General features: G+C 40.6%; 1 protein-coding gene across 5 annotated transcripts in view; it reads left to right on the forward strand.

Moving 5' to 3' along the window:
- The first annotated feature begins 15,902 nt into the window (after positions 1-15,902).
- The window catches only part of LOC107324988 (uncharacterized), a 364,407-nt gene continuing 356,276 nt past the window's right edge, over positions 15,903-24,033 (forward strand). For 4 of the 5 annotated variants that reach the window (XM_085549905.1, XM_085549923.1, XM_085549916.1 and 1 more), the window contains exon 1: positions 15,903-16,521. In XM_085549905.1, coding sequence (XP_085406031.1) covers positions 16,332-16,521 — 190 coding nt within the window. In that variant the 5' untranslated portion in view covers positions 15,903-16,331. The remainder of the gene's footprint in view (positions 16,522-24,033) is intronic. The other variant, XR_014946938.1, reaches the window with a different exon arrangement.

A 24,033-nucleotide genomic window follows, 5' to 3' on the forward strand; every position in this document is an offset into this window, starting at 1 on the left:
GCTTTCAGTAATCAATAAATCAACCAAGCAAATCTTCAGTCTGTTCTTACAAGGGGATATGTCATCAGGTGAAGTGAAGATTTGCCAGAGAAACCACTAAGTAAACACTTCTGCCACTTAGCAGTGCTTTGTTTTGCATCGTCAGCTGCAGATGATGAAAGCACATGCATGCACAGATCTGTTTTGCATCCCAAACAGAGACAGTGCCTGGACCAAAGCACTCATACATTGCCTTCAGCAGCTTGGGCTGGGGAGATACCCTCTGTATTCCCTTTCTCAATCTCCTACTGTTCCATCTCCATTTTCTTTGCGCCTGCTGCATTTTGTATTTTGCAGCATTTAAAAATACTAGGGAAATTTTACTGGACCCTTTTACAGACTATCAAACAAGTATAATGGTCTTACACCTCGCTGATCTGCATCCACCTGTGACAATTAATGCCCCAAAAGCAGCTTTCCTCCATAATAAATGTCCAAATGAATAGCAAGAATATGAGCTATCTACTTGCAACAGTACCATCATTTTCTTACAAAGTATCCCAGAAAGCACATACCAGAAAATAAAAGTCTTAGTAAAATATGAAAAAGCTTCATCGTTTTGAACAAAATGCATTCTGTGCTGTGCTGTTTTCGTGCTTATACAGCAGGTCTTGTGCATTTACTAAATTCTGTTTGAATCCTAGCTTATGGATCAAGACCTAAAATCCTAGGTAGTCAGCTAACTGCCCCTATGGGTCAAATACGAAGGCTTAGATGTACACGTTATTGCTATCCCCAGCCCCTGTCCACTGGCATTTATTTTCCTTTCTATGGCTGCTGAGCTTTGCTTCTGTCTCAGAGGGAATATGAATGACTCATTGTTTATCGATAAAAACTCCTTTTTCACTCTGTAATTCATCTCTCTTTTCTCAGACTCTTTCCCAGTGAATGTGGCAAGAGACCAAGGAAGCAGACACGCTACTAACATTGAGGTGCCCTTCTGAGGGCTGCCTCCCCTTCCCAGCTAGATCTGCCAAAATTATCAGATGGACAATGTGGACTGTGATGATGAATATGAATTCTAGGATGAAATCTGTATGCTTTAAGCAGCTGGGTTGTGCCTGCGAGTGGTTGAAAACAACAGCGGCTGTGACACATGCTGTAAATGGGACAGTAGTATAGGTATATAGGAACCTTGGATATTGTAGGACATGAGCAATGAACTCAAAGCTGGAGGCAGTCTCTCCCCCCACTAGCAGATACACAGGATACAGAGGATCTGGCACCTGCACCTCCATTGTATCTCAGCTGATGCCACCACAGCCTATTGTCACATAGAAATGTAATGTTGCTGTTGATGGTGGTGGCCTGAAAACTTTTTACTGGATCTTGGAGTCTTTTTGTGACTCATCAACTAACCTTACCTGATGTCTTTATAGTGTTGGCATTTATCAGTGTACACTTGTTCTATCTTTTCATTCTGCTTTATCTAATTTTTGTACAGGAGATAGAAGGCCTCCCTTCCATGATCTTTGCTATTTCCTCATCTTACACCCATTAACTGCTAACTGCCCTCATCAGAAAAGGCTGATTTCTTTATATTGGCAAGACAGGCCTCATGAAATCAGAGGTGAAACTCTCATTGAGAGTGGCTCCTTTTAATCAAAGGACTAGAGGAGAAAAGCAAAACAGAAGGTAGAGACAGTAAGTTCAATTTATGGCCAGTTCCTAAATGATCAAAACCTGACAAAGACTTTCTAGGTATTCATGCATCCAGGATGACATAGCTCCTCACGGAACCAAAGCCTATTATAGTTTCCACCCTCTCAATAAATACCAATCTCATTATAATGCTTCCTTCAAATCTGTAGTGTGTGGGCACAGGGCTGGTTCACTATTGGCTGAATTGTGATTTTATTTTCAGTGACTGGTATTCATTGGTCACTGCACAAATTTCCTTCCAAAGTCATAATTTCTGAAATGTGGCACTTGTCATTAAGATGACAAATGCTGGCATTTGGTGGGATGTGGTATTGATTGCATCAAGCTCTGAAATAACAGCCAGGAGCAGTACAGCTCAGAAGCCAACAGTGCTGGGCTGGATCTGGCTGCTTCCCTAGGGCTTTTTTCCATTCTCCACTGTATTTCTGACTTGCTGTGAATAAAGTCACTTAACATGCTGATTTGCTGAACTATCTATCAAGTGAACTGTTCAAAGCAGAGATGGGGCCAAATGACAAAAAGAAAAAGAAAAAAAAAAGAAAAAGAAAAAGAAAAAAAAAGGCTACCTTTGTGAATGACAGAAGCAATTCTCCACCTGCAAGGATTTTATTACCTACTACTGCAAAAGGTTCAAGCACTGAACAGTCTCCACTGGATGAAAGAAGGGGTTGGAGACCTTTCTGCAAATATACACCACAAGGAAACGCACATTTTGCAGTCCTGACTCTTATAACTGCTAGTGAATCTGGACATTATTTTTTAATTTCTCACAGTGAACTCAACCAAAAAGCTCAGGTTCTGATGAGGAATCCAAATAGCCATGTTCTGATAAACTTGTCCCTGCACAACTCTGTGAGACTCCACTCTTTTCTGTACAAAATGAGAGATCATCCTCCTGCTTAAATGTACTTAATATCAAGGAAGATATAAGCAATTAGGCTGCCTTCTGCTCAAGACTGCTAGAAAGGTCAAAACACGTGAGTCGTGGTGCCTCACGTGAGGTCAGTTGCTAATTTGTTTCCTTGCCTGACTGTTTTTCATCCAACTTATTGTTGCTTCCTGACAAATGACTATAGTGTACATATATACGTATGTATATGTCTAGGCTGAAAAGGTAGAAAATACTGCTAAAAAAAAAAATCTATTGCTTCTCTTAATTGATCAAAATTGTCTTATTTATTTATTCATTTATTTATTTATTTATTTATTAATAAAAGCTTTCCACAGTGCTGTAGATGTTCCAGAAAATAAGCATTTTTTTTTTTTAAAGAGAGCTTGTATCACTGAGTTTCTAAATGGCGCTTTTTATATTGATGAACATAACTGGTCTTTGTCATCCTCTAATGAGAATCATCTCCTATAGAAAGCTCTTAGACATCCGTTTATGAAGAATGCTACCTAAGAAACTGGTATTGATTTTTATTTGTTAACTTTGTTTATGCATTTCTGGCAGTTATAACTCTTTTATTACCTCTCGAATGAATGGCTAGGCCTCTTAATATATTACTATGGCTCTTATTTTCCAGGCATCTCTTACTTTAGTTGCTCTCCTCTGAATTCTTGTTATTTTCCTCTTTTTTGCCTTTCTTCTTCTTGTAGTGCTCTTGTAGACTTAAAAAGGTATTCTGCAGAATTAAGTAACTATCTCACATAGAAGGAGAAAAGCACAAAGTTTAAGAATGAAAAAGGCAACAAAAAAACATGCAGAACTCTGAAATGGACTGCCCATTATCTTTTACTAATTCTTATTGACTGATTACTTACTTGTATAAAATTTCCACTTGTGTCATTACTGGAGAAAGTAATATCAGGAGAGTCTGGGGAGGTAGATGATGGTGTTTTCAACATTGTGAACCACATCACTGCATCTAAGAAGATGAAGATGAAGAGAGTGTTGTGCCTCTGTAAGAGCCCTACGCTGCACTGGGTGCCCTCCCAGAACAGACAATATTTGGATTAGTTTGACTCTTTCTCCTCTCTCTATGTTTTGATGGTGGAGCCAGGTGACCATGGAGGCACTTGGTATGCCTGGGAACTCCGACACGACACGAAGGCTACCGATGTCATTTACCTGGACCTGAGCAAGGCCTTTGACATGGTCCCCTCCACATCCTCATCTCCAAATTGGAGGGAAGTGGGTTTGATGGGTGGACAACTAGATGGATAAGCAATTGGTTGAAAGGCTGCAGACAGAGGGTGGTGGTCAATGGCTCTATGTCCAGGTGGAGGCCGGTAACGAGTGGTGTCCCTCAAGGGTCTGTATTGGAACTGGTACTCTTTAACATCTTTATTAATGACATCAATGAGGGAATGGAGTGCACCCTCAGCAAGTTTGCTGATGACACCAAGCTGAGTGGTGTGGTCGATATGGTGGAAGGGATGCCATTCAGATGTACCTCAACAGGCTGGAAAGCTGGGCTCGGGTGAACCTAATGAGGTTCAACACAGCAAAGTGCAAGGTTTTGCACTTGGGCTGGAAGAACCCCAGGCACCTGTACAGGCTGGGAGGAGTGGTCCTTGAGAGCAGCTCGGCTGCTCACAGACCTCAGCTGATCTATTCTGATTTCCAGCAAAACAGATACTATGTCAGTCCCAGCCTTGACATGGATGTGCTCTTCACACATCACCCGGGCCTCAGCCCTCTGCATCACATGGTTGATGGAAACCTTTACATGGCCAGATGGTTTCAACACTTCAAATGTGGGCAAATGTGGTCCAACTTAAATGTGTGTAAAATAACATTAATAACATCTTTTTGTTCTTACTTCAAAACTACACTTCAGTGACAAGCCCTGCAGAGGCTCTATGTGGCACACCAGCCACTATCCTTGCTTAAAGCTGCAATGGGGCCATGCTTGACTTCATGTTGATACCGGAGACAGCTATTGAGACTCAGCAAGACTGCTGTGTGAAAACAACTGTTTTCTACTGAAATAGGTCAGTTCTCTGACAGGATCAGTAGCCTGCTTAATCCCTGAGCATAAAGCTAATTGGATTGTCCAGATACAAGATATGATCTCTTATATTCTTAGAAGTAATTGTGGAATTACAACTTTTGTATAGATTTAGTTGTATTCTCTTCCCTCACTCTAAGTTAAAAGAATTCAATCCTATTTCAGAAGATAACCTTGAAAGAATGAGGAAGGTATACACTTTGCCTTTATCTTAATAAAAGTCCGATACAAAGGTTTAATTAAGAGAGAGAAAATAACCAGGAGCTATCACAGTACTTAAAGCAAAATAGACTTGGTTTAAGTGAAGATTCACAAAAATGATTTGAAACATTCCCCTGAAGAAACAGAGCACAGTTTCCCACTGGAGCACTAGAAAAGATCTACAATAGCTGCTTTCCACTTTCCAGCTACAATGGCAGCTCCTACCCACACTTTCTCTTCTTAGGTCATGGCTCACAAGGTTAAGAAAATTTCTTTCCACTTTTTATCTTTGGACTCACTGCATTTGCTTCCATTTCCTCCGATGTTGTGCTGCAAAGGTTTTGCTGTTGGATATTCCTCGGTGATTTAAACACCTGCCATTTCCACTAGTCCATCTCATAGCTCTTTTGTTGCGTTAGAATAATGGAAGGTAAAGCTGTTAAGCCTGCCATGTTTTACTAGGTACACACATTTTCCTCTATACACTGTCATACCAAAGGAAGAAGTGGGAGGAAGTGAAGAATGAAGTAACTTTCCTGATCTGATAATGTCTTCTTTTGTGCGCATTGTTCTGTTCATGCACACATGCATCAAGCACCTCCCACCCCAATAAGTTTTATTGTACGAAGCTCCAAAAAAATTGTTCTTAAGTATTATATTCAAGGGATTTTGGAGAAAAAGAGAAAAGAGAAATCTGGCCATCATGTACATTCACAGAGGCATCTTTCTCTTGAGCTTCTCAAGTTTTCAGTATGCAGGAGGGCTTCCTGAAGGAGGTCTAGGGAACAGTTCTGTGTCACTTCATGCAATAGGTGTGATACTCAAAAAAACCACCCCATGAAGCTACTCTTCATGGGGATGGTATTGAGGCATCTCTATATAACTGTAGATCAGTTATATGCAGTTCAATTATTAGTTCTTCTTTCCAGATTTTTAAATTCAAACTTAGAAATTCCTGTTGCTAGGATATGTTTATATTTTGAGCCTAACAGTACTATGGTCACGTCTTCATGCAGCACTGAGCATAATGATAAGCTATTGCTGTTGAGATTTCTACATGTTGTTACAATAATGTGAATCTGCTGTTGAGATTCCTAGATTTTGCTACAATAGGAATAAATAGTAAAAAAAACCAAAAAACAAGCACAAAATCTCATAAATTTATCTTGGGCTGACAGACTAATTTGAAAATGGGGCTGTCCACTCAAAGGCCTCTTCTTCTCAAATTACATTTTTTCTGTTTTAAGGGAGAAGTTTTAAAAGCAACAAAATATTCCCAGGATAATTCACACGCAGCTGACTGAATAATTCATCATGAATAATGTATTTAGATTTTGCCTCTCTCTTCATAAGGAGATTAGGATATTCTCAGATACATTCATTATTCAAACTAATACTGAGCTTTCTCATCCCCTCTCCATGGGTTCAATTCTGTCACCTTTACTCAAGTCGAGTAATGTTTTCTGTGGGGAATCATACTGATTTTAGCAGCAATTCCTGCACAGCATGGCATGAGAGACAGCATCTGGACTTAAGTGAATAGGTTACAAGCATTTGTGAATACTTGATGGTTGTATTTTGAAGCTCCTCCTGCACAGGATTGCTATGCAAATCCTAGGAGGTACTTTTGTTAGCTCTCATAATTAACCATCGCAACCCCAATTCATTAAACATACAATTCAAATTTTGATTGCAGCTGAGAGGCAAGCTAACATCTTGTTTTCCATGAGCAGTGGAGCTTAGCTTTGAACATTTTGCTGTTTATAGAAAGTGAACACAAAAAAATCAAGAGTGAAGGCTAAAAGAAATGTGCTTGCTTGTGCAGTCATTCAGAATTTCTTTTGTTACTAGTGTTGTGTCTGGAGATTGCCCATAGGCATTTTTTCAGCATTGAAAGTATGCATTAACTCTCTTCGCCTTCCCATTCCTGTGACTGCAGATCTTGCTGGCAAATATTTTTAATATAAGCTTGGCCTATGTTGGGCAAGATGAAGCTTGCTTATTGGTTTCCAGCAGCAGGGCCTGAAGGCAGAGCTACAAACACAGGTTGTGATGTAGCTCTGCTGCAGTGTGCTCTCCCAGATGCTCTGCATCCAAAAATGCTGGTGGTTCTGTATGCTGGTTTTTCCCAGTCCATGGCCCTCCGGTGCTCCTAGCTCACATCCTGTTCCTCCCATCCAGCTGATGCTGCAGGAATAATTTCAGTTCTATCTTTTTGCCCTTGGCAAGAGTTGGTATAGGACGGGTTGATGGCTCCCCATTTCCTTCCCAGGACCTACTGCCTTCTATGGGGGTCTCAAATGAGGAACCCAAGTTACCCAGGACTTTGTCTTGATGGCAGGCAGAGGTGAAGGGGTAAGGAAAGACCCCTGAAGACCCTTCTCAGAAACCATGTTTTGGTTGACAATTCTGTGTTTTACAGATAGCAGTTTTGGACTGAATTCAGTAGTCTGTCTGTCTGAAAGAAAAGGATGACGTTTTCCTAAAAGTCATACCTTCTCTTCTAATGGCTGGGTTAGAAAATCATTTAAGACTCAAACAAGGTTTCTCATCCTGATGCAAATTATAATGATATTGTTAAGCTTGCTAGTGTTTACTGATGGATACCCCTGCCCTGAAATTTTTGTTCTGATAACAGAAAGAACCATGTATTTGAACTAAGAAGATAAGGAAGTTTTGCTGCCTCTTTGTACCAAGCAAATAGGAAGTCCTGTTTGGAATCAGTCACTGAATATGTAGAATACTTCTAGGAAACTTCTGCATATGTAACACAAGCAATGTATGTAAGCTGAAGATCTTTTGTGTAAGCTATGCATGATTACCCCCATGCATCCAGCACTGATATTAAAGAATGCCTGCTTTCTTACAAACACTCCAAATTGAGTCTTCAGAATTTTCTGATTGACTGTGTTACAGTAACAATCCTTCCTGCATTAAATAATAGAACTACTTGGGAGAGGAAGATTGTAGACTAAATATATTCAGCGTGTTTACATAAAAGTGTAAAATGTTTTATGTAATAAGACTATGCAATATTTTATCCACCTACCATTTTTCTTTTTTTTTCTATCTGGGGGAAATGAGCTACTTGAAACATTCTGCCAATGTGAAGCACAAACTTTGCAACAAAGCCTTTGAAGTAAGGTGTCATGCCTCCAACACGAGGACTTCAGTCCTCTGTATAGTGGAGAAAGTGCATTTTATCAATACACACATTCATAGCTGATATGCTTGCAGTGTCTGCACTAGAAAGTGGCTGTATGGTTCCATTAAAGCAAAAGCCAGCCTTGAGTTGGCAGGTTTAAAGTACTTTGAACCCTGTCCAGTACTTAATTTGATGGACAGGATTGGAATAAGGCAGTTTAGTCTGTGACAGTAAAACAAATACAAATAATCTCCTGGCCCTCTGATGGTGTTTACAAGAGCATTAAAATGATTTCCCACTAATGATACACAGTCATAAGGACTGCAGCACTACATCATCAGGGTAATGCTGCTGCCACTGTGGTGTACATCAGGAGACATCCAAAATGAAATGCCAGTAGAAGAACTGGACAGTGCCCAATACCAGGAATGGCAATCACCAAAACACAGTTAAAATACTGTTATACTTCCAAAAAGACAGAAGATAAATGCATGAAGTGTGTCTTCATGTTGACACTGCCTCAATGCTTTTGTGATTTATTTGTTCTTGTTTACCCAGCAGAAGTAAACCTGCTTTTAAATGCATCTCCTCTCTGAATGGCCTAAGAAACTTACTCCAAATCAGGCTCCTCGTTTCTTGCGTTAATCCATAATGTACTTTCTGTACAGAAGCACTCTTATAAGAGTAATATATATGTGGAAAAAAAAATAAAATATATGTGGTAATAAAGAAAGTTTAAAGCTTGCTTTTCTGTAACACAGCAAAGCAATGTTCAGAAGTACTTCTACGTGCATATATTTTGCATAAATGCTATCTCAGAAAGAAGAGAAATTGTGTGAACCCTCTGGACCTTTGCTCTGCTATAATTCAGGCCCTCGTGTGACAGCAGTGCCCTTTCTCCCCTCTGATACCAGCACTCATCTGGCTCAGTGGGACCAGAGAAGCCCCTATTTCCATTTGCACAGAACAGAAGCTGTGTTAACCTTGCAAATGCAGTGAATGTCAAATTGGTAAAATGCTGACTTGCTTGTATCTGTCATTTCAGTCTATTTATGCCATGGCTGTATGTTAAAGAGCACCGTAAACCACTTATGATTTGACCCATTCAGTGCAAACGAAGCAAAATCTGTGGACAACACAAACCATAATTTCAAATGTCAATAGGTTGCAGATTGCTCCCAGAGTATTTTTAATGAAAGATGAACAACAGACTCTTATTTCATCAATAATCTACTTACTAATTATATTAATAGTATTGAGCCCTGCATCTCATAAATACCAGTGGATGTTATGATCACTTTGCCGTGAGTACTTGATGGGTTATAAATTACTTTAAATTATCATTAGATATAAGTTTCAGTGGAGCTGTACTAAAAAAAATCCTTCCAGTGATGTCCCTACAATAAACCAGGAAGGCAAGGATTAAACTATCATGTCCAGTAGAGTTGTTGTAAAGCTAGGGCATTCTTACTGCTTAGAAAAAGGCAAAGGGTCAGACTGGTTAGGAAAAGGAGAATTAAGAACTTAGGATTCCCTCTGTCTTTAACTTTCCTGCTTTAGGGTGAACTGGACAGAACTTTATTTATGCTTATGACGTGGGAGAAAATCATAGAATTATAGAATCACAAGGTTGGAAAGGACCTATAAGATCATCTAGTTCAACCGTCCTCCCTTTACATACTTACAGAATTACCCCTAAACCATATCTCCTAGCTCCCTATCCAGACTCTTCTTGAACACTGCCAGGGATGGCGACTCCACCACCTCCCTGGGCAGCCATTCCAGTGCCTGACCACTCTCTGAGAGAAAAAGTTCCTTCTTAAGTCCAGTCTAAACCTCATCTGATACAACTTGTGGCCATTTCCTCAGGTCCTGTTTGTAGCTTGGGAGAAGAAGCCAAGCCCCTCCTCATCACAACCTCCCTTCAGGAAGCTGTAAAATGCAATGAGGTCTCCCCTGAAAATACTGAAAAGAACTATTTATCTTACAGGCACTGGAGTTAAAGGAAATTTAGCAGTGAAGGAAATAGAAAATAATTCCAGTTTTTTCAAATGAATTTCTCTTTGCATTCATCTAAAGCTTATTTACAGTCATATTGCCCATCAAGCTATTACTTATCCCACTGCTTTTCTCACAGGCAGACTGCCAGGTTCCAGTGACTAGATTCACTGGGTTTGCCATGCTGTTTTTGTCACTGTCCTGTGCATGCCAGGAGGTGGACTGCAGTCCATGGCGACACTGGGCATGAGGAAGTCAGCAGTAGAAACAACAAGTGCCCACTCCTTGGGCTCTTTGTCAAATCCCAGCATCTGATCTGTTATACAAATATTTCCTTAAAAGTAGAAAATAAGATAATAATAAAAAAAAAAGAATAAAGTCTGCTATTACCAGGGAGTGTAATTTTGAGTTCTGTGCTTTCTCATTGCTGGTAATAACCAAAAATTAAGAACAATTCTTGGGTCCCAGCTCCCCTGTCTGCTCCAGTTTGTTGTCACAATTTGCACTGTGATGGGCTGCTGCAGCTCATGTTCCCCTTGCCCTGACCCTCCCCATACATTAACTGATCACCAGGATTAATGCATTCCTGAAAGGTAAGAAACAGAAGCCTGCCTCCTTGACAGCTGGAGACAAACTCATAATAAATACATAAAAATAAACATAAATAGTTAGAGCCACAGCAGATTGTGATGGCAGTAAAGAAGGGTTTGCTTGATGCTTTATGAAAATGAAAGCTCTATCTTCTCTCACTGTCATCATTAAAGAGCCCCATTAATCTGCTCTCTGAACATGATTATCACTTTTGTAAACACAAAATATGCTGCTTTAACTACAATCCCCTTCCCCCAGCTTAGTGCCATTGAAAATAATTGCAACGAAAGTGCAGATTCAGATGACAATAGAGCATAAATTCAGCAGCTGGTGTGATGGAGGGAGGAACACTGTTTCCAACTGCTTTTCTCCAGATCAGTTGCTCTTCATTTGGCACCTGGCTGGTGAAGGAAACAGCATCATATTTGGCCACATAGGGTAGAAAATCATTATGTATAGGTCTCACAGGCCTTTTGATCCCATGGGACTAGACAGAGGTGACTGATGTGAAACTGGCAATGGCTCAGTGCAGCAATATAATGTACGTAAGTCCTTGAAATATGGAAAAATATATAGAGATATTAAATGACTGACCAGTTATAATTGTTTGGCTATCAATAAACTAGAATGCTGTATGCTAAATTTTGTCCCACCATCTTAAATATACATCCATATAGCAAAGTGGCAAACCCAAACCAACCCAGCATTATCCAGTGGAGTTGCCATCTCTGGGAATTTGCTGAATCTGATCACAATAACATCCAGCTGTGCTCTATGCTAGATGAAGTTATTTTTTTGGCTCCAGATGAGTTCTTAAGGACAAGTGGATGCTTCAGACTTCTAAGAAACAAAACTTTTAGAAATGTTGTATGAATGCGCTCCACTTATTGACTTTGCACCTAGCTCTGCTCTTAGCTTGTAAGTGTTAGACATAGTGCTCACTTTTCAATGAGCTCCTCATACTTCTCTGACAGCAGGGAATGAGAATAGTGCTGGTGTAACTGCCTGCCTCTGAGTTTCTCCTCTATAGCAAAGTGGACTCCTGCCCATGTGGCACAGCAGTAGTAATTCTTTGTACCCATGGAAGCAATCTAGTGTGAGAAATATGATGGAGAGGAAGGGACCTCTCTGGAATAATTCACATGTTCATGCCTCTAGGCCAGTTTCTTTACATGGTAAGAAATTGGATAGTCTGTAGGACCCTCTGGGGTAAAACCAGATCGAAGACTGAAAGAGGCAAAATGAGGAATGAAATCAACTTTTCTTAACTTTCCCTACCTCTTTGACCACTCTGGCAGAAGTTAACAATTGGAAGCAGCTTTAGTTACATATTTAGACTTTAAAATGTTTACAAATTGCTTATTTCCCTATGGTCTGCTTCAGTCCAGGTGCTCTGACATTTTTTTCCTTGTGGCCTTGCTAAGATCTTATGGTAGAGACCAAACTGGGTAAATGAACAGTCTTTCCTTTCAGTATCTTCTGGGTTTTCTCCTTGGACTACTCTTTGTTGACAAATCATTCAGCGCAGAGAAGAGGATTTTACTTGTCTGATAGACCAACTCCACTGCCTGTATGGTAAGCAATATAAATCTAATGGGCTGGCTTGAGATTGTCTTCAGAGGATGGGAGAAATTTTGTCCTTTCTTATCTTTATCTTGTTTCGTGATCCCTTTTTTTCTTTTTCTTCTTTCTTTTTGGTATATAGGTGGAGGGCTTGCAACCCACACCTAAAAAACCACCACAGATTTAGAGGCAGGAACACAAGCCTCTAAAGCTGCTGACAGCATGAATAAGCCAGTGCAGGTACCAACCTCCTGTGGTGGGCTGTGATAACTTTCTACAGAGAGCAAGGAAGGCTTGGTAACTATCTGGTCCTTTCTTTTCTCCAGGAATAGTGCAACTACATGCTGTCCTGCCTTCCTTTGGGCAGATGGTGATTTGGATGTTAACCTTGCAGTCAATCCCCCCCTGCTTAGCTTGTTCACACTGTAACAGGGAAGTATTTTCCATGTTCTTCAGCTGAACTTATTTCTTAAGCTATGGATAGCAGGGCTGTGTTGAGGTGAGCTGTTCAGATTTCATCTGAAATCTTAAAAATAACACTGTAAAGAGGAACTTGGAATAGCTATCTCTGTCTACTGTGTACTTTGCATTAAATTCTACACTGCAGCCCAGCCTATCACTCTCATGTGGTGTTATGGTCGCTATAGCATATGTTAGGTACTGGACCACTGCCACTGGTTTCTAGTGAAGTAGCACATAGTTACTGTACATAGCCCTTCTGATAAAATATTGTATGTTTCTGAGCTATGACTCAGTAAATTGTATCTATCTTGTAGGGGAAAGATGAAAGAATGCCTGAGATAAATGATTAAAATATCTAAACCTTATGATGTTCTGTTGGTACCTTGAAAAAAATACATCAGAACTGATGCTTTTGCTGTACATGAGCAAAAATGGCAGATACAAATCTTTATCACTGGGTAGATTTTATAAGGTCACCTGTCATCTGAACGTCAGCCACAAAAAAAAAAAATTAGCACCTTAAAAAACTATCAGTAATTCTTTTCATACTCCTTTTAATCTTCATTTCACTTCTGGTCTTTCACAGTGAGTTCAAGTGAGGTGACAAACTGAGATCTTAAAAAGTCTGTTTCTCTGACATTTCAGGAGAGTCATGGTTAAAAAGTTTTAAAAATAATCTCCAAGGTTTCTTGTGTCTTTTGTGCTCATCAGAACTAAACTATGTCGGGGATTTCTGCAAATGAATAGTACCCAGTGTCATTTCAGTGAACTACTAGGTGTACTTAGAATTACTTTTTCTGTATGAAGCAATAGTGATCAGCAGTAAACTGTAAGAGGGAAGAGAGGCAGTTTTATGTTCCGGAAAGATGTTAGTCTTTAATCTCCAAAGAGATATTATAATCATCAGGTACAGTTGTAATCTGCCAACCTCACCCAGAACACTTTGGGTAACTGCAGATATATTTATAAGACTTAAGATTAAAATCAGAAAGTCATGTTATACTGAATCTATGGTAAAAATATTGAAGTCTATCAACTCTGAAAGATCAAAAAGACCAAAGCTGCAAATTTTCCAATACAACTGATTAAAACAGCCTCAGCAATTCTAGTAATGGCATAAAATCATCCCCTTTTTGATACCATAGCTTGAATTCTCAGAGAAAAGGGGTTTTGACTGTCCCCATACCCTGTGAAAACCGCTCCACTTTCTCAGGAGTAATTATTAACCTGTACCTTTTTCTCCCCAGGAGTACTTATTAGCCTGTATCTTATTAAACTGTACTTAATAACTGTATCTTTCATGCTGTATGTGAGAGACATGAAATACTTATGCAAAAAAAAAAAAAAAAAAAAGAAGAAAAAAAAAAAGAAAAAAAAACGGAATTACTGATACTTTATCAGTGCTCATGCAGCACATAGCATATGCTTTTCTCACCCAAGAGAGTGCTTTTAGATCTGCAGAAACAAGGGAAATATATAACAAAAGCCTTGCAGGTCAGTGTGTGAGGGGACTGAAGATCTAATAGACTCTGAAGAATGATACCTGTGGTGTATCTTGACATGGAAACTCTGGAGCAAGCATTCAGCACATGCACTGAATTTCCTATTTTTGATCTCAGTCTTTGATGCTTTATTATAGTTTTTAATGCTGATGTGGCAAAACAACCTCAGAATCTTCAAAACCATAGCAACTGTCCCAGGAAGATGTATCTGGAAACAAACAGACCTTATCTCTGCTGATTTTACTGCACTTCTTCCCCTCCAGGCTAATGATGGTTGTCCTTCCACCAGCAGGTTTTGTGTTGGGTAGGAGTTTTAGAAGAGTAACAAGCCCAGTGGTATACAAGAGCTGAACATATACTGAAACCTGAAGTGATTTTGTTGGGATAAGTAACCATTGTCTGCTGATTATTTCTTGGATCGAAAGGTCTGTGGGTCAGAAAATTCTATCATTGAATTATAGAATATCTTGAGCTGGAAGGGACCCATGAGGGTCATGGAGTCCAACCCCTGGATCCACACAGCACCACCCAAACCAAACCCTGTGTCTGAGAGCGCTGTCCAGACGCTCCTTGAACTCCAGCACTGGGGGCCGTGCCCACAGCCCTGTGCATCCCGTTCCATGCCCACCGCCCTGTGGTGCAGCCCCTTTCCCTGACCCCCAGCTGCCCCTCCCCTGGCACAGCTCCATGCCGTTCCCTCGGGCCCTGTCGCTGTCACACAGAGCAGAGCTCAGCCCTGCCCCTCCGCTCCCTGTGAGGAGCTGCAGCTGCCTTCAGGCCTCCCCTCAGCTCCTCTGCTCTGTGCTGAGCAAACAGGGGCTCCAGCTACTCCTCATACATCCTGCCCTCTACACCCTTCACCATTGTTGTAGCCCTCCTTTGGATGCTCTCCAGACTCTGCTGGGTGCTCCTGTTCTCAGAGGAGGTACCAGTGCTGTCCCCTTTGCCCACAGTGCTGTCTGGTGGCTTATGTAGGGGCTATGCTGGTTTGTCTTTTCAACTGAAGAAGGATCCAGATCAAAGGTGCCTTTCTGGTGACATTTCTGCTGAAAACTGCCATGTTTCTGTGGAAACTTTCCCTTTGGCAGAGTCTGCCTTTCTGAAAGAGAGAAATATATAAGCGACGTGAATGATGGTTTGTATGTCATTATTGTCAGCACGTCTTAGATTCAAAAGCCATACACATTTATTTCCTTGCTGATGCCTTCCAAATACATGCAGTCACACTGCTCTTGCATTTTTATTTTTTTTTTTTTCAACAAGAAATGTACAAAACTGCTTCAAACACCTCCTTTGCGTGGGAATTGCTAATTTCCAGTGTTTAAAGAAAAAGTCAGTGTAACAAATAAATGGTGTGAAATTGTCCAATTATTGTTTACTTTTATCATAAAGCTCGCTAAAGATTTGGAAGTAAAGCAGCCCCACAGGGATCCCTCCTGACAAACGAGGCCCATCCCTTCTGCTATGGAAAAAAGGATTTTGGTGAAGGACGAAAGTGCTGTACAAAGGACTGGGTGTGGAGGTGAGTGCACACGGGCAGGCACTGCAGCCCAGTGTAATAGCAGCAAGCCTGAGCTGCCTGCAGTCCAGCTTTCATGTTTCAAAGCCCAGCTCGTGGCACGGTTGCTTTAATGCAGAGCCTCTGACATATTCAGGGAATTGAGGGGTTATTACCTCCAAGGAAAAGTGTTTCAGAGCTGAAGGGAACGGTGGCGATTTTTGAGTGGCATCGCAATTTCACCCGCTGTATTTCTTGGACGTCGGTGTGCTCTTGTGCTCTGGGTGGGGGAACTGCAACCGAACGCATCTCTACACATTAATCACAGCCCTCAGCAGTCTGCAAGCCTTTATTACCAAACAAAGAAATTCCCTACAGAAAGCAGGGCCGTGCTATCCATTTGTTCAGATAAAATCTGCTTGCAATAATTTTTTCCACCTGCCCCATCGATCCGTGGCGAGGAGAGCTAGATGTGATACCCGGCTCTCTCGCGAGCTGCCTATACAACGCGAGCTGCGGGAGCTGGCAGCTCCGACCTAAACGGCAATTTCTCTTTTTGAAACAGATTAATAGACGAGCCGGGTATATTGTGTCCAAAAGAGGGACAAATCTATATTAAACAAAACAAGCCCTGCACAGAAAAGCCGACTCGCTCACCCCCCCACCCCGGCTGCAGCCATACCCTCCATTTTCCCCTCCGCTCCTCCCAGCAGCCGATGCCGAGGAGACCCCGGGGTTTCCCTAGTAACAGGTGGGAGCTGACGGCGCCGGGGCTTCCCCAGCGGCTCTCCCCGCACGCCGGCGGCGGGGCCGGGGCTGCCCAGCCTGGCAAGGTCGGGGCACGCAGCCTCCTCCCCACTACGGGGCAAGCTAGGCGAGGAGCTGCCCCCGGCCCGCAGCGGGAAGGTAAGGGGCGTGCTGCCGGCGGCGGGGGGAGCGGAGGGGACCTCGGGCAGCTTCCCGCTGGGTTTCCAGTGGCAACGTAACGCCTTTCTTACAGCATCCCTTTCCTCTTTCCCGGAATGACAAACCTACAGCACGAGGAGGAGAACAGAAATAGGTGTTCCTGAGGAAAATAATAATAATAATAATAATAATAACAACAATAATAATAATAATAAACATCATTACGAAACTAAAAAAAGAATCTTTAAGAAGGATATTTGACAACAAATTCTCCTCGTTTGATATTGGCCTGTTTGGTAACAGTCGTGCTTCAGTAGTGCGTGCTGCTGAAGTTCAGCGTCAGATTGTTTTTCTAGTAAAAGTCCTCAAGAAAACGGGGCTGATGGGTGACCTCAGGCACCACAGCTTCAAATAGGCCATGCCATCTCAGACAGAGGTCCACACTGACCTTGAATTTCAATTCACAGGAGGGTTTATTCGCAGTGTTTTTCTTGCAGAGAAGATCTTTGCACTGCACCACGTCCCTGTGTTTCTTTGTGTTGTGTTTGCAGAAAAAGGGGCAGAACGTTCCCATAGTTTTATTAAAATCAGGAGCTGTTTATGGTGGTGTGGCTACAGAGATGTTTCCTGATAATGTCAAAGCCAGTTCAAAAGGGAAGTAATGTGCTGCCTTGCATTGTTCCTCCAAATAACTTAGGGGGTGATAACCTGAGAACAACATTTCTATCACGCCCTCTGTTGAGTTAGGTGAAGTTGTTGTGTTCCCAAAAATAGCCAGTCCTCAAGTGTGTCTGAGGTCTGCAACATGGAGGTCAGTTCTGTGCTATACAGTGGCCTTTTCTGTCGGACATTTTGCCTCAAAATTGTCACAGGCTTTTCTTCTGCCTTTATCTCCCTTATAGCTTTGCATCATTCTGCAAAGCAGATGCAATCAGAGAGAGAGGAGCCTGAAATCAGAAAGTAGACAGCAATAGTTTGATGCTAGAGAAATAAAAAATGTTCCGAGGTTTGAAATAAGGAAAATTATCACTTTTATGGCTTCTGGCGCAACTCCATGTCTAAGTTCCTAGGAGAAATGTATCTGATAAATAATAAACCGATCTCTCTTTAATCCCTCCACACAATCACTTCTCTCTTTTTTTTATTACATTTTTAAATTTTTCAGTGACTTACAGTAGTTTGGCATTATCAGACTTGCTGAATTAGGCTTTCTTAGTGTAGGAATATCTTTGCAAAGAGAACATCCAGGAACTAGGCAAAGCCTGGGAGAGGCGTGCTTCAGTGGGAGTTGGGGCATTGGGGCTGTTCCAGAAGGAGAAGGATGCTTTGCCTTGCACTTAGCCTCAGGCGTGGACACGACTTACTCCTTCTCTCTGTCAAAAAAGAAGATTTAGAGGCTTAAACATAAACTCAAATGGCTGCTAATAAGACTGTTCCGACTCTTTATGCATTTCAAAACGTACATGCCATGTTTTAGTCTTGTGCCTTCTGGGTGTTTGTGTCTAATTAGGCTGGAGGGCCTCCAGTTTGAGATTACCTATGTTGCTTGGTGCCCAATTTCTTTATATGACTTTGGCAATAAAGCAAATTACCATGGGTTTGTGTGCAAGCAAATTAGGGACAGATGTAAGCATTCTTGTAAGCCCTATTCCTGCTTCCTCAGCACTGATTGAATTCTATTGTTGTCTGGTTCTCCCTCTATAGAATGACAAGTGTGCTGATTATGGCATATATGTAACTAGGGGTGCTCTGTAAGACAATGCTTTTAAATACTTCCCAGTTCCAGATTCAAGTAATGAAAGAGAGGAAAGAAACCCGAGCTGAACTATGTATAGCACAGTCACAAGTGCTTTGGCTTTGTTTAGGTGTTCCTACCCATTTACAGTTGAATGAAGAAATCACAATACATAGCACGGGAATTGGCATCTAACACTATGAAGTATTTTTCCACTGGTTACGGTTTCTATTTATTACTACTAGGAAAAAAGAAAAAGGCTTCTGTGCATTGTAGAATTATGAGAGGACTGCTATGGTTGTCTCTTTGGCCATTGCTAAGGAAATAAACCAGCTTAATTCTCTGGTTTGTTGTTTATATGCCAACTTTTCAAATACTAGATGCACTCTCAGGATGTTATATCTGGTACTGTCAAGCCAAAACTTGAAGTGAAATCCTATTTCCAGTCATTGGGATGGCAAACTTTACTGAACAATGGTTTCATCTTGGATGTCAGGAGAACTGGATACATATTCAAAGGTAGATCTCACCTTATATGAACCCTAAAAATATTTAGAAATAGGTGTTTGAATGTGATTTGAGAAATGCTAGATGGCAGGGATGAAACTCAAGCACTAAAGTACTCTTCTAAATGAATTAAGTCATATTTCAGAATGGTGGCAAATATCTACAAATCTTCTGTCCTTGGCATCCTGCACTGTTACATCAGTGAATGTTGATTTTAAGAGCCGAACTTCATACATCAGTGGATGAATATTTTAGATTAATTACAACATAGTGCACTCCAGAAAACACCAGCTCTCACAGCTATAGTTCTGGAATATCAGAGTTTCCATTTAGAAATTCTACATTTGAAAACAGAATTCTTCATCACCTCATTAGGAGGGCCTAAGAATAGCCATCTTCTGACATCCAGTCTCCTATTTAAATATGGATCCTAGGAACCCTTAACAGGTCCCCCTGTGACAGCTCTTCAGAAATGTTCTGATGCTGGAAGAGTAAGAAACAGTGTGCCATGAAAAGTGTCTTTTACCTGTTCATTTCCCTGTTTTTTTGCTTATGATTGAGCAGTTTTATAGAGTCAGTTTTCTTTCCTCGAAGAAAAGCAATTGCAGATGAAACACTGTTACTAAATTCTTAGATTTAGACCCTCTGACATTAGCTGAACTGTTCCACCCTGAATACTCTAAAATACTCTAAGAAATTAAACACCTTGTATTTACAGGTCTTGGAGCCATAGTAAACTCATTATTTCTAACACTGCATGCATTTTGGAAAAGGAAAAAAAAGACCACTTGAATGTCAACTAGTGACAAACGTGTACATCTAACTGAAATGCCACACAGCCACCCTTTGTATTAAAAGGGAACCTTATATTAAAGGCATTTCATTCTTTCATGAACTCCTGAAATAGCTGAGACAGCCTATCCTCTCTAAAATGTCTCTGCTTTCATCGCTAGAGTGTGGAGGAGTGAGAAGCAAAAAGGCATTGCCTGGTGGCAAGGGCAGCTGGAGAGGCTTTGTCTTGAATGCTTGGAAACAGACACATCAGTCCTGGTGAGGGTCTCGTGCCCTGTCCCTTCTCGGTTCCCCTCCCTCCCCAAACATTGGTGAGAGATAACCTTGCAGTATCTTTGAAGGCAGTGTCTGAACCCTATAACTGGAGTCTGTATCTATTTAGGAATACAGTAGCGTGCATTGATACATTGTACATTCATTCATTTTCATAGGAAACAAAGTGCCTGCTCTGTAGTAGTGTGTTTTCAAAAAAAGCTGAGCTACTTTTCATTGGAAAGCTAACACTTTAAAACTCCTTTTTCATCCAGAAACACTCCAGAGATCAACATAAATCTGCAAGTGTTAGCCGTGAAAATGGATTTGTTTTATACTCAGATATGAAGGTGAAAATGCAGGTGCTCTTGTATCAGAGTGCAGGCATAGGAGACCTCAGAAACAGCAACTGAGTCCACACAATCTTCTTTGAAATAGTTTTCTATTTATTGAGAAGGGCTTCAGAAATATTTTAAGGTAAATCAGGTGTTTTCCTGTGTTTCAAGTGTGAAGGTGACAATGAATGCCTTAACAAGTTAGGCAAGGCAATGGCCTCATTTGTCAAAAAGATAGGAAGAACTGAGATGACAGAATTGTCAATATTTTGAAGGGAAAAAGCTTATATCAGAATGAAGCGGTGTACTGCAGTGGGTTGCTCACTTTGTCAGTTGGTCTCAAGACACTAACCTGAACTCTGATAAAGCATTTAGGGAAGAGGTGCTCTTAGAGACCCACTAGGGATTTAGTGTGTTGTTAGAAATAAAATGCAGATTTTTTTTTTTTAATTATTATTATTATTTTTGTGTGTGTGTGTGTGCGTGCGTATAAAATTGGAGTAGGGCTTTGTGGCTCAATTCATTGCTCTTTTTTTTCCCCAGCTCTTTCTGAAATCATTGTAGCTGTCATGTTCTACCTTCAATTGTAAGCTGTCCAAGTGGATGGTTGAAGAGCGTGTTTTTTGGAGGTCTGGATGTGATCCTGCTGTTCTGGGGCCTCGGCAGTGTTACTAAAACATGAATAAACTTCCTGGTGTTCCCCTAATGATGTTATGGTTTAAGAACAATCAGTTTAAGCCTTCAGAGCATAGCTATTGTGAAATAAAAAACACAATCCACAGACATCTATCAAGTAACTCTTTCTAGCTAAAGCAGAAAGGTTTGTTGTATCACTGCATAGCAGAAGGAATGTGCTGGAATATAGTGTAGTCAACAAACTACCATTAACAAATATGGCTCTTCTGCTGTACTGTCTGACATATGTTGGTTAACAATTCCTTCTTCTACTCAGTCTGCATAGGATACTGATTGAATTGTGTGGTGTGGTGTTAATTTTGGGATCTTACCTTAAAGATGCTGTTTAAGTTGCTACATATAGTGTGTATCTCAGCTGGTCAGAGCTAGAAACTATTCCTTGGTTGAAGTGAGAATCTGGTCAGCTCCATGGAGGAGGGTTTGTAGCAAAATTGGTGTGCTGTGTTTGCAGAGGAACATGGGAAAAAAGCAAGCTGTGTAGAAACCAGCAGTGTGGGAACTCTGCAGGATGAGCCTGGAGCCTTCCTGATCTGCACCACTCTCCTTGAGGAGCTGAGTGATGTAGCCATGGGTTTTGGGAGGACCAGCAAGAGGCCCCCATCTCTGCCCTGAGTCTTTGGTCAGCACCAGGCTGCAGGTGAATTTTTTAATGGAAAGATGGGAACTTGCAGGGTGTGTGTGCAGGTAAGGCTCTGCTGTTTTGGTGTATGTCTGTATTGAGTGTTGTCATAGCTGTAGTCAGAAGGACCATGTCTTTTCCTTTCCTACAGTGTGTGTGTGATGTACAAATCACAAATGAGTATTTAGGCTTATGTGATCACAGTTTTATTCTGTTTGCCCGTAACAAATACATACAAGTCTCTGTTCTCACTGGTTTTGAAATTAATCAATTTCACAGTGCTGAAGACAAGTTTCAAGACAAAAAAAAGAAAAAAAAAAAGGTGAAAGAGTGTCTTTTGTTTGGTCTAAGAATGTTAAACATGTTAAACCAAATAAAGAAAACACAACAAATAAAAATTATAACCATGGAAGTCTCTTAGTGAGAGAGACAGTGTTGTGAAAGTTAACAAAATAAAAGTGAGGGACTCTCAGTGACAAACCAAATTACTCTTGTTTGTTTGCTTGCTTTTTAAATTAAAGAAGCATAATAAGAATGTATGTAGTCAGGAGACAGGAACGGACCATTGCTGGGTGGGAACTGCCCATTAGAATTAGAATGAATTGAAGTACTTCATGTATCAGTAAATGGCCGTCTGCTGAATCTCTATTGCTGGTGAAGCTGAAGCAATGTATGCCCTGCTCTACCTTTGTTGTGCTAGAATTTTCATTATGGGGATTATTAAAACATTTAGATGTGATAGTAAATAACCTAAAACTTTTTTAAAAATTTGCAGAAGAGTTTTGTGAGTTATGAAGTTTGAATTTTAGATACAAGATAGAAAAATTATGGAGAACTAGGACATTTATCACCAGTGCCTTCTGAAAAGGAAGCTTTTGGGTAATTGCAAACTTTAATTTGGCTGTGGTCCTAGAAAAAAAAAGCAGCAGAAATCTTCATATTGGAGTACATCTAAAATCCCACTCATTATTTAAGACCAGTCACCTGTGATTTTTGGAAAACAGATTTTATCTAACTGACTCTTTATGCCTTTCTTTATTCTCTTATTGGAAAGAAAACAAATATAGTTTGATGCATGCCATAAGGCTGAAATAATATATAAAAGGCTTCTGCGAGGCATGATTTTTTGGTCAAGTAGCTAGACTGAAATGAAATCAATGCAGTGCTTCTTAAATGGACCAAAAGCTGTCTGTCAGGCTGTGAAGCATGACTGCAAATCGGGAATCTTAGTTGAGTGTGTGCATTGCCATTGGATCCTATAAGAACTGGTTGTTATCAGTAACTAGGTAGCAATTTTATTGATAACCTCGATGGTAACATTGGTTTTCCATAGGAGTGGAAAATTAAGGGAAATTTAAGACAGAGGGTAGCTATCTGATACAGTGAGGTCTGTCAGTGTTAGTAAAGCAAGTGCAAGCGGTAGTGAACTGTGAACAAAGTTTTAGTGAGCTAAGCCAGCTTGTGGGCTCATGCCTGTCAGTACTGAGTAAGAGCAGAGAAATATTTTGCTTATGCAATTCATATTCCTACAAATGAAACCTGAATTCAGAAAGGAGAAAGGGGACTCAGTACTGCCATTGTGGAAAAGGAACAGGATGCTCCAAGGTCAGTGTCTACTAGACTAACAAAGAGAGGTGGCTCAGTATCACTTGCTCAATTTATGTACCAATTCTGATTCATCATGTAGGTAAGAGCATTTTTCAGTGTAGCCAATAAAGGCATAAGAAAAATTCAGTGTTTGGAAAACAGAACTAAAGCCAGGCAGGGTTGCCTTTACAACAGTGAGGTAAACCAACCACTGGAATACTAATATCAGTAACAATGTTATTTAAAGAGAAATTCTAGTTCAAAAGGAGCTGTGATTCTGGGAAGCCTTCCATTTTTCAGATCTCAATTGTTAGAGGGCTCCTGTCACGTAGGAAAATACTACTTAATTCAATCATTTTTGTGTGCAGTGCTGCCTTTCCTAAAGGAGTGTGGGTCTCTTTCTTCAAGGTTTTAATTGTTTAGGGAACTTCAAAGCTCTTTTTGGGCCTCTGAACATGGATGAAACTTTAATTTAGTCTCTTGCTCGGCCTAGAATTCATGTTGAAGACACTCTTCACTCTTGTTGCTCTCTTCCCTGACTAGCAAGACTTTCTAAATTACTGGGACAAAGAGAAAGGGAATTTAACTTAACATATTCCTTTCAGTTATTCTACTATTATTCCTTAATGTGAAAAAGGTATGCGGGAGAATGCAAGAACAACTTCAGCAATAGAGCTTGGACATCTTTGTTAGTCAAAGGGCTTTTAGATGTGCAGAACCAGACACTTCTCTACTTGAAGTTCTCAAGAAGCAGTATAATTTAAAGTTTGACTTTTAGGAAATCCATTACATTTAAATACAGCCCTGCATATCTGTCCATTTTCTGCTTGTGCTCTTCACTACTGACAAGGCTCTGCAAATAAGGCAAAAGAAATTCTTGCAGTGAGAACAGTTAATGTTCATATGCATATTCTAAATGCCTTTTGGTGATCAAAACACAACAATGAAAATTACTTTTCAGTTCAGCTCCATCTCTTTTGTCTACTGGA

Source organism: Coturnix japonica, chromosome 1, assembly GCF_054131305.1.
Source record: "Coturnix japonica strain WE chromosome 1, WE-NBRP24, whole genome shotgun sequence".
Lineage (NCBI taxonomy): Eukaryota > Metazoa > Chordata > Aves > Galliformes > Phasianidae > Coturnix > Coturnix japonica.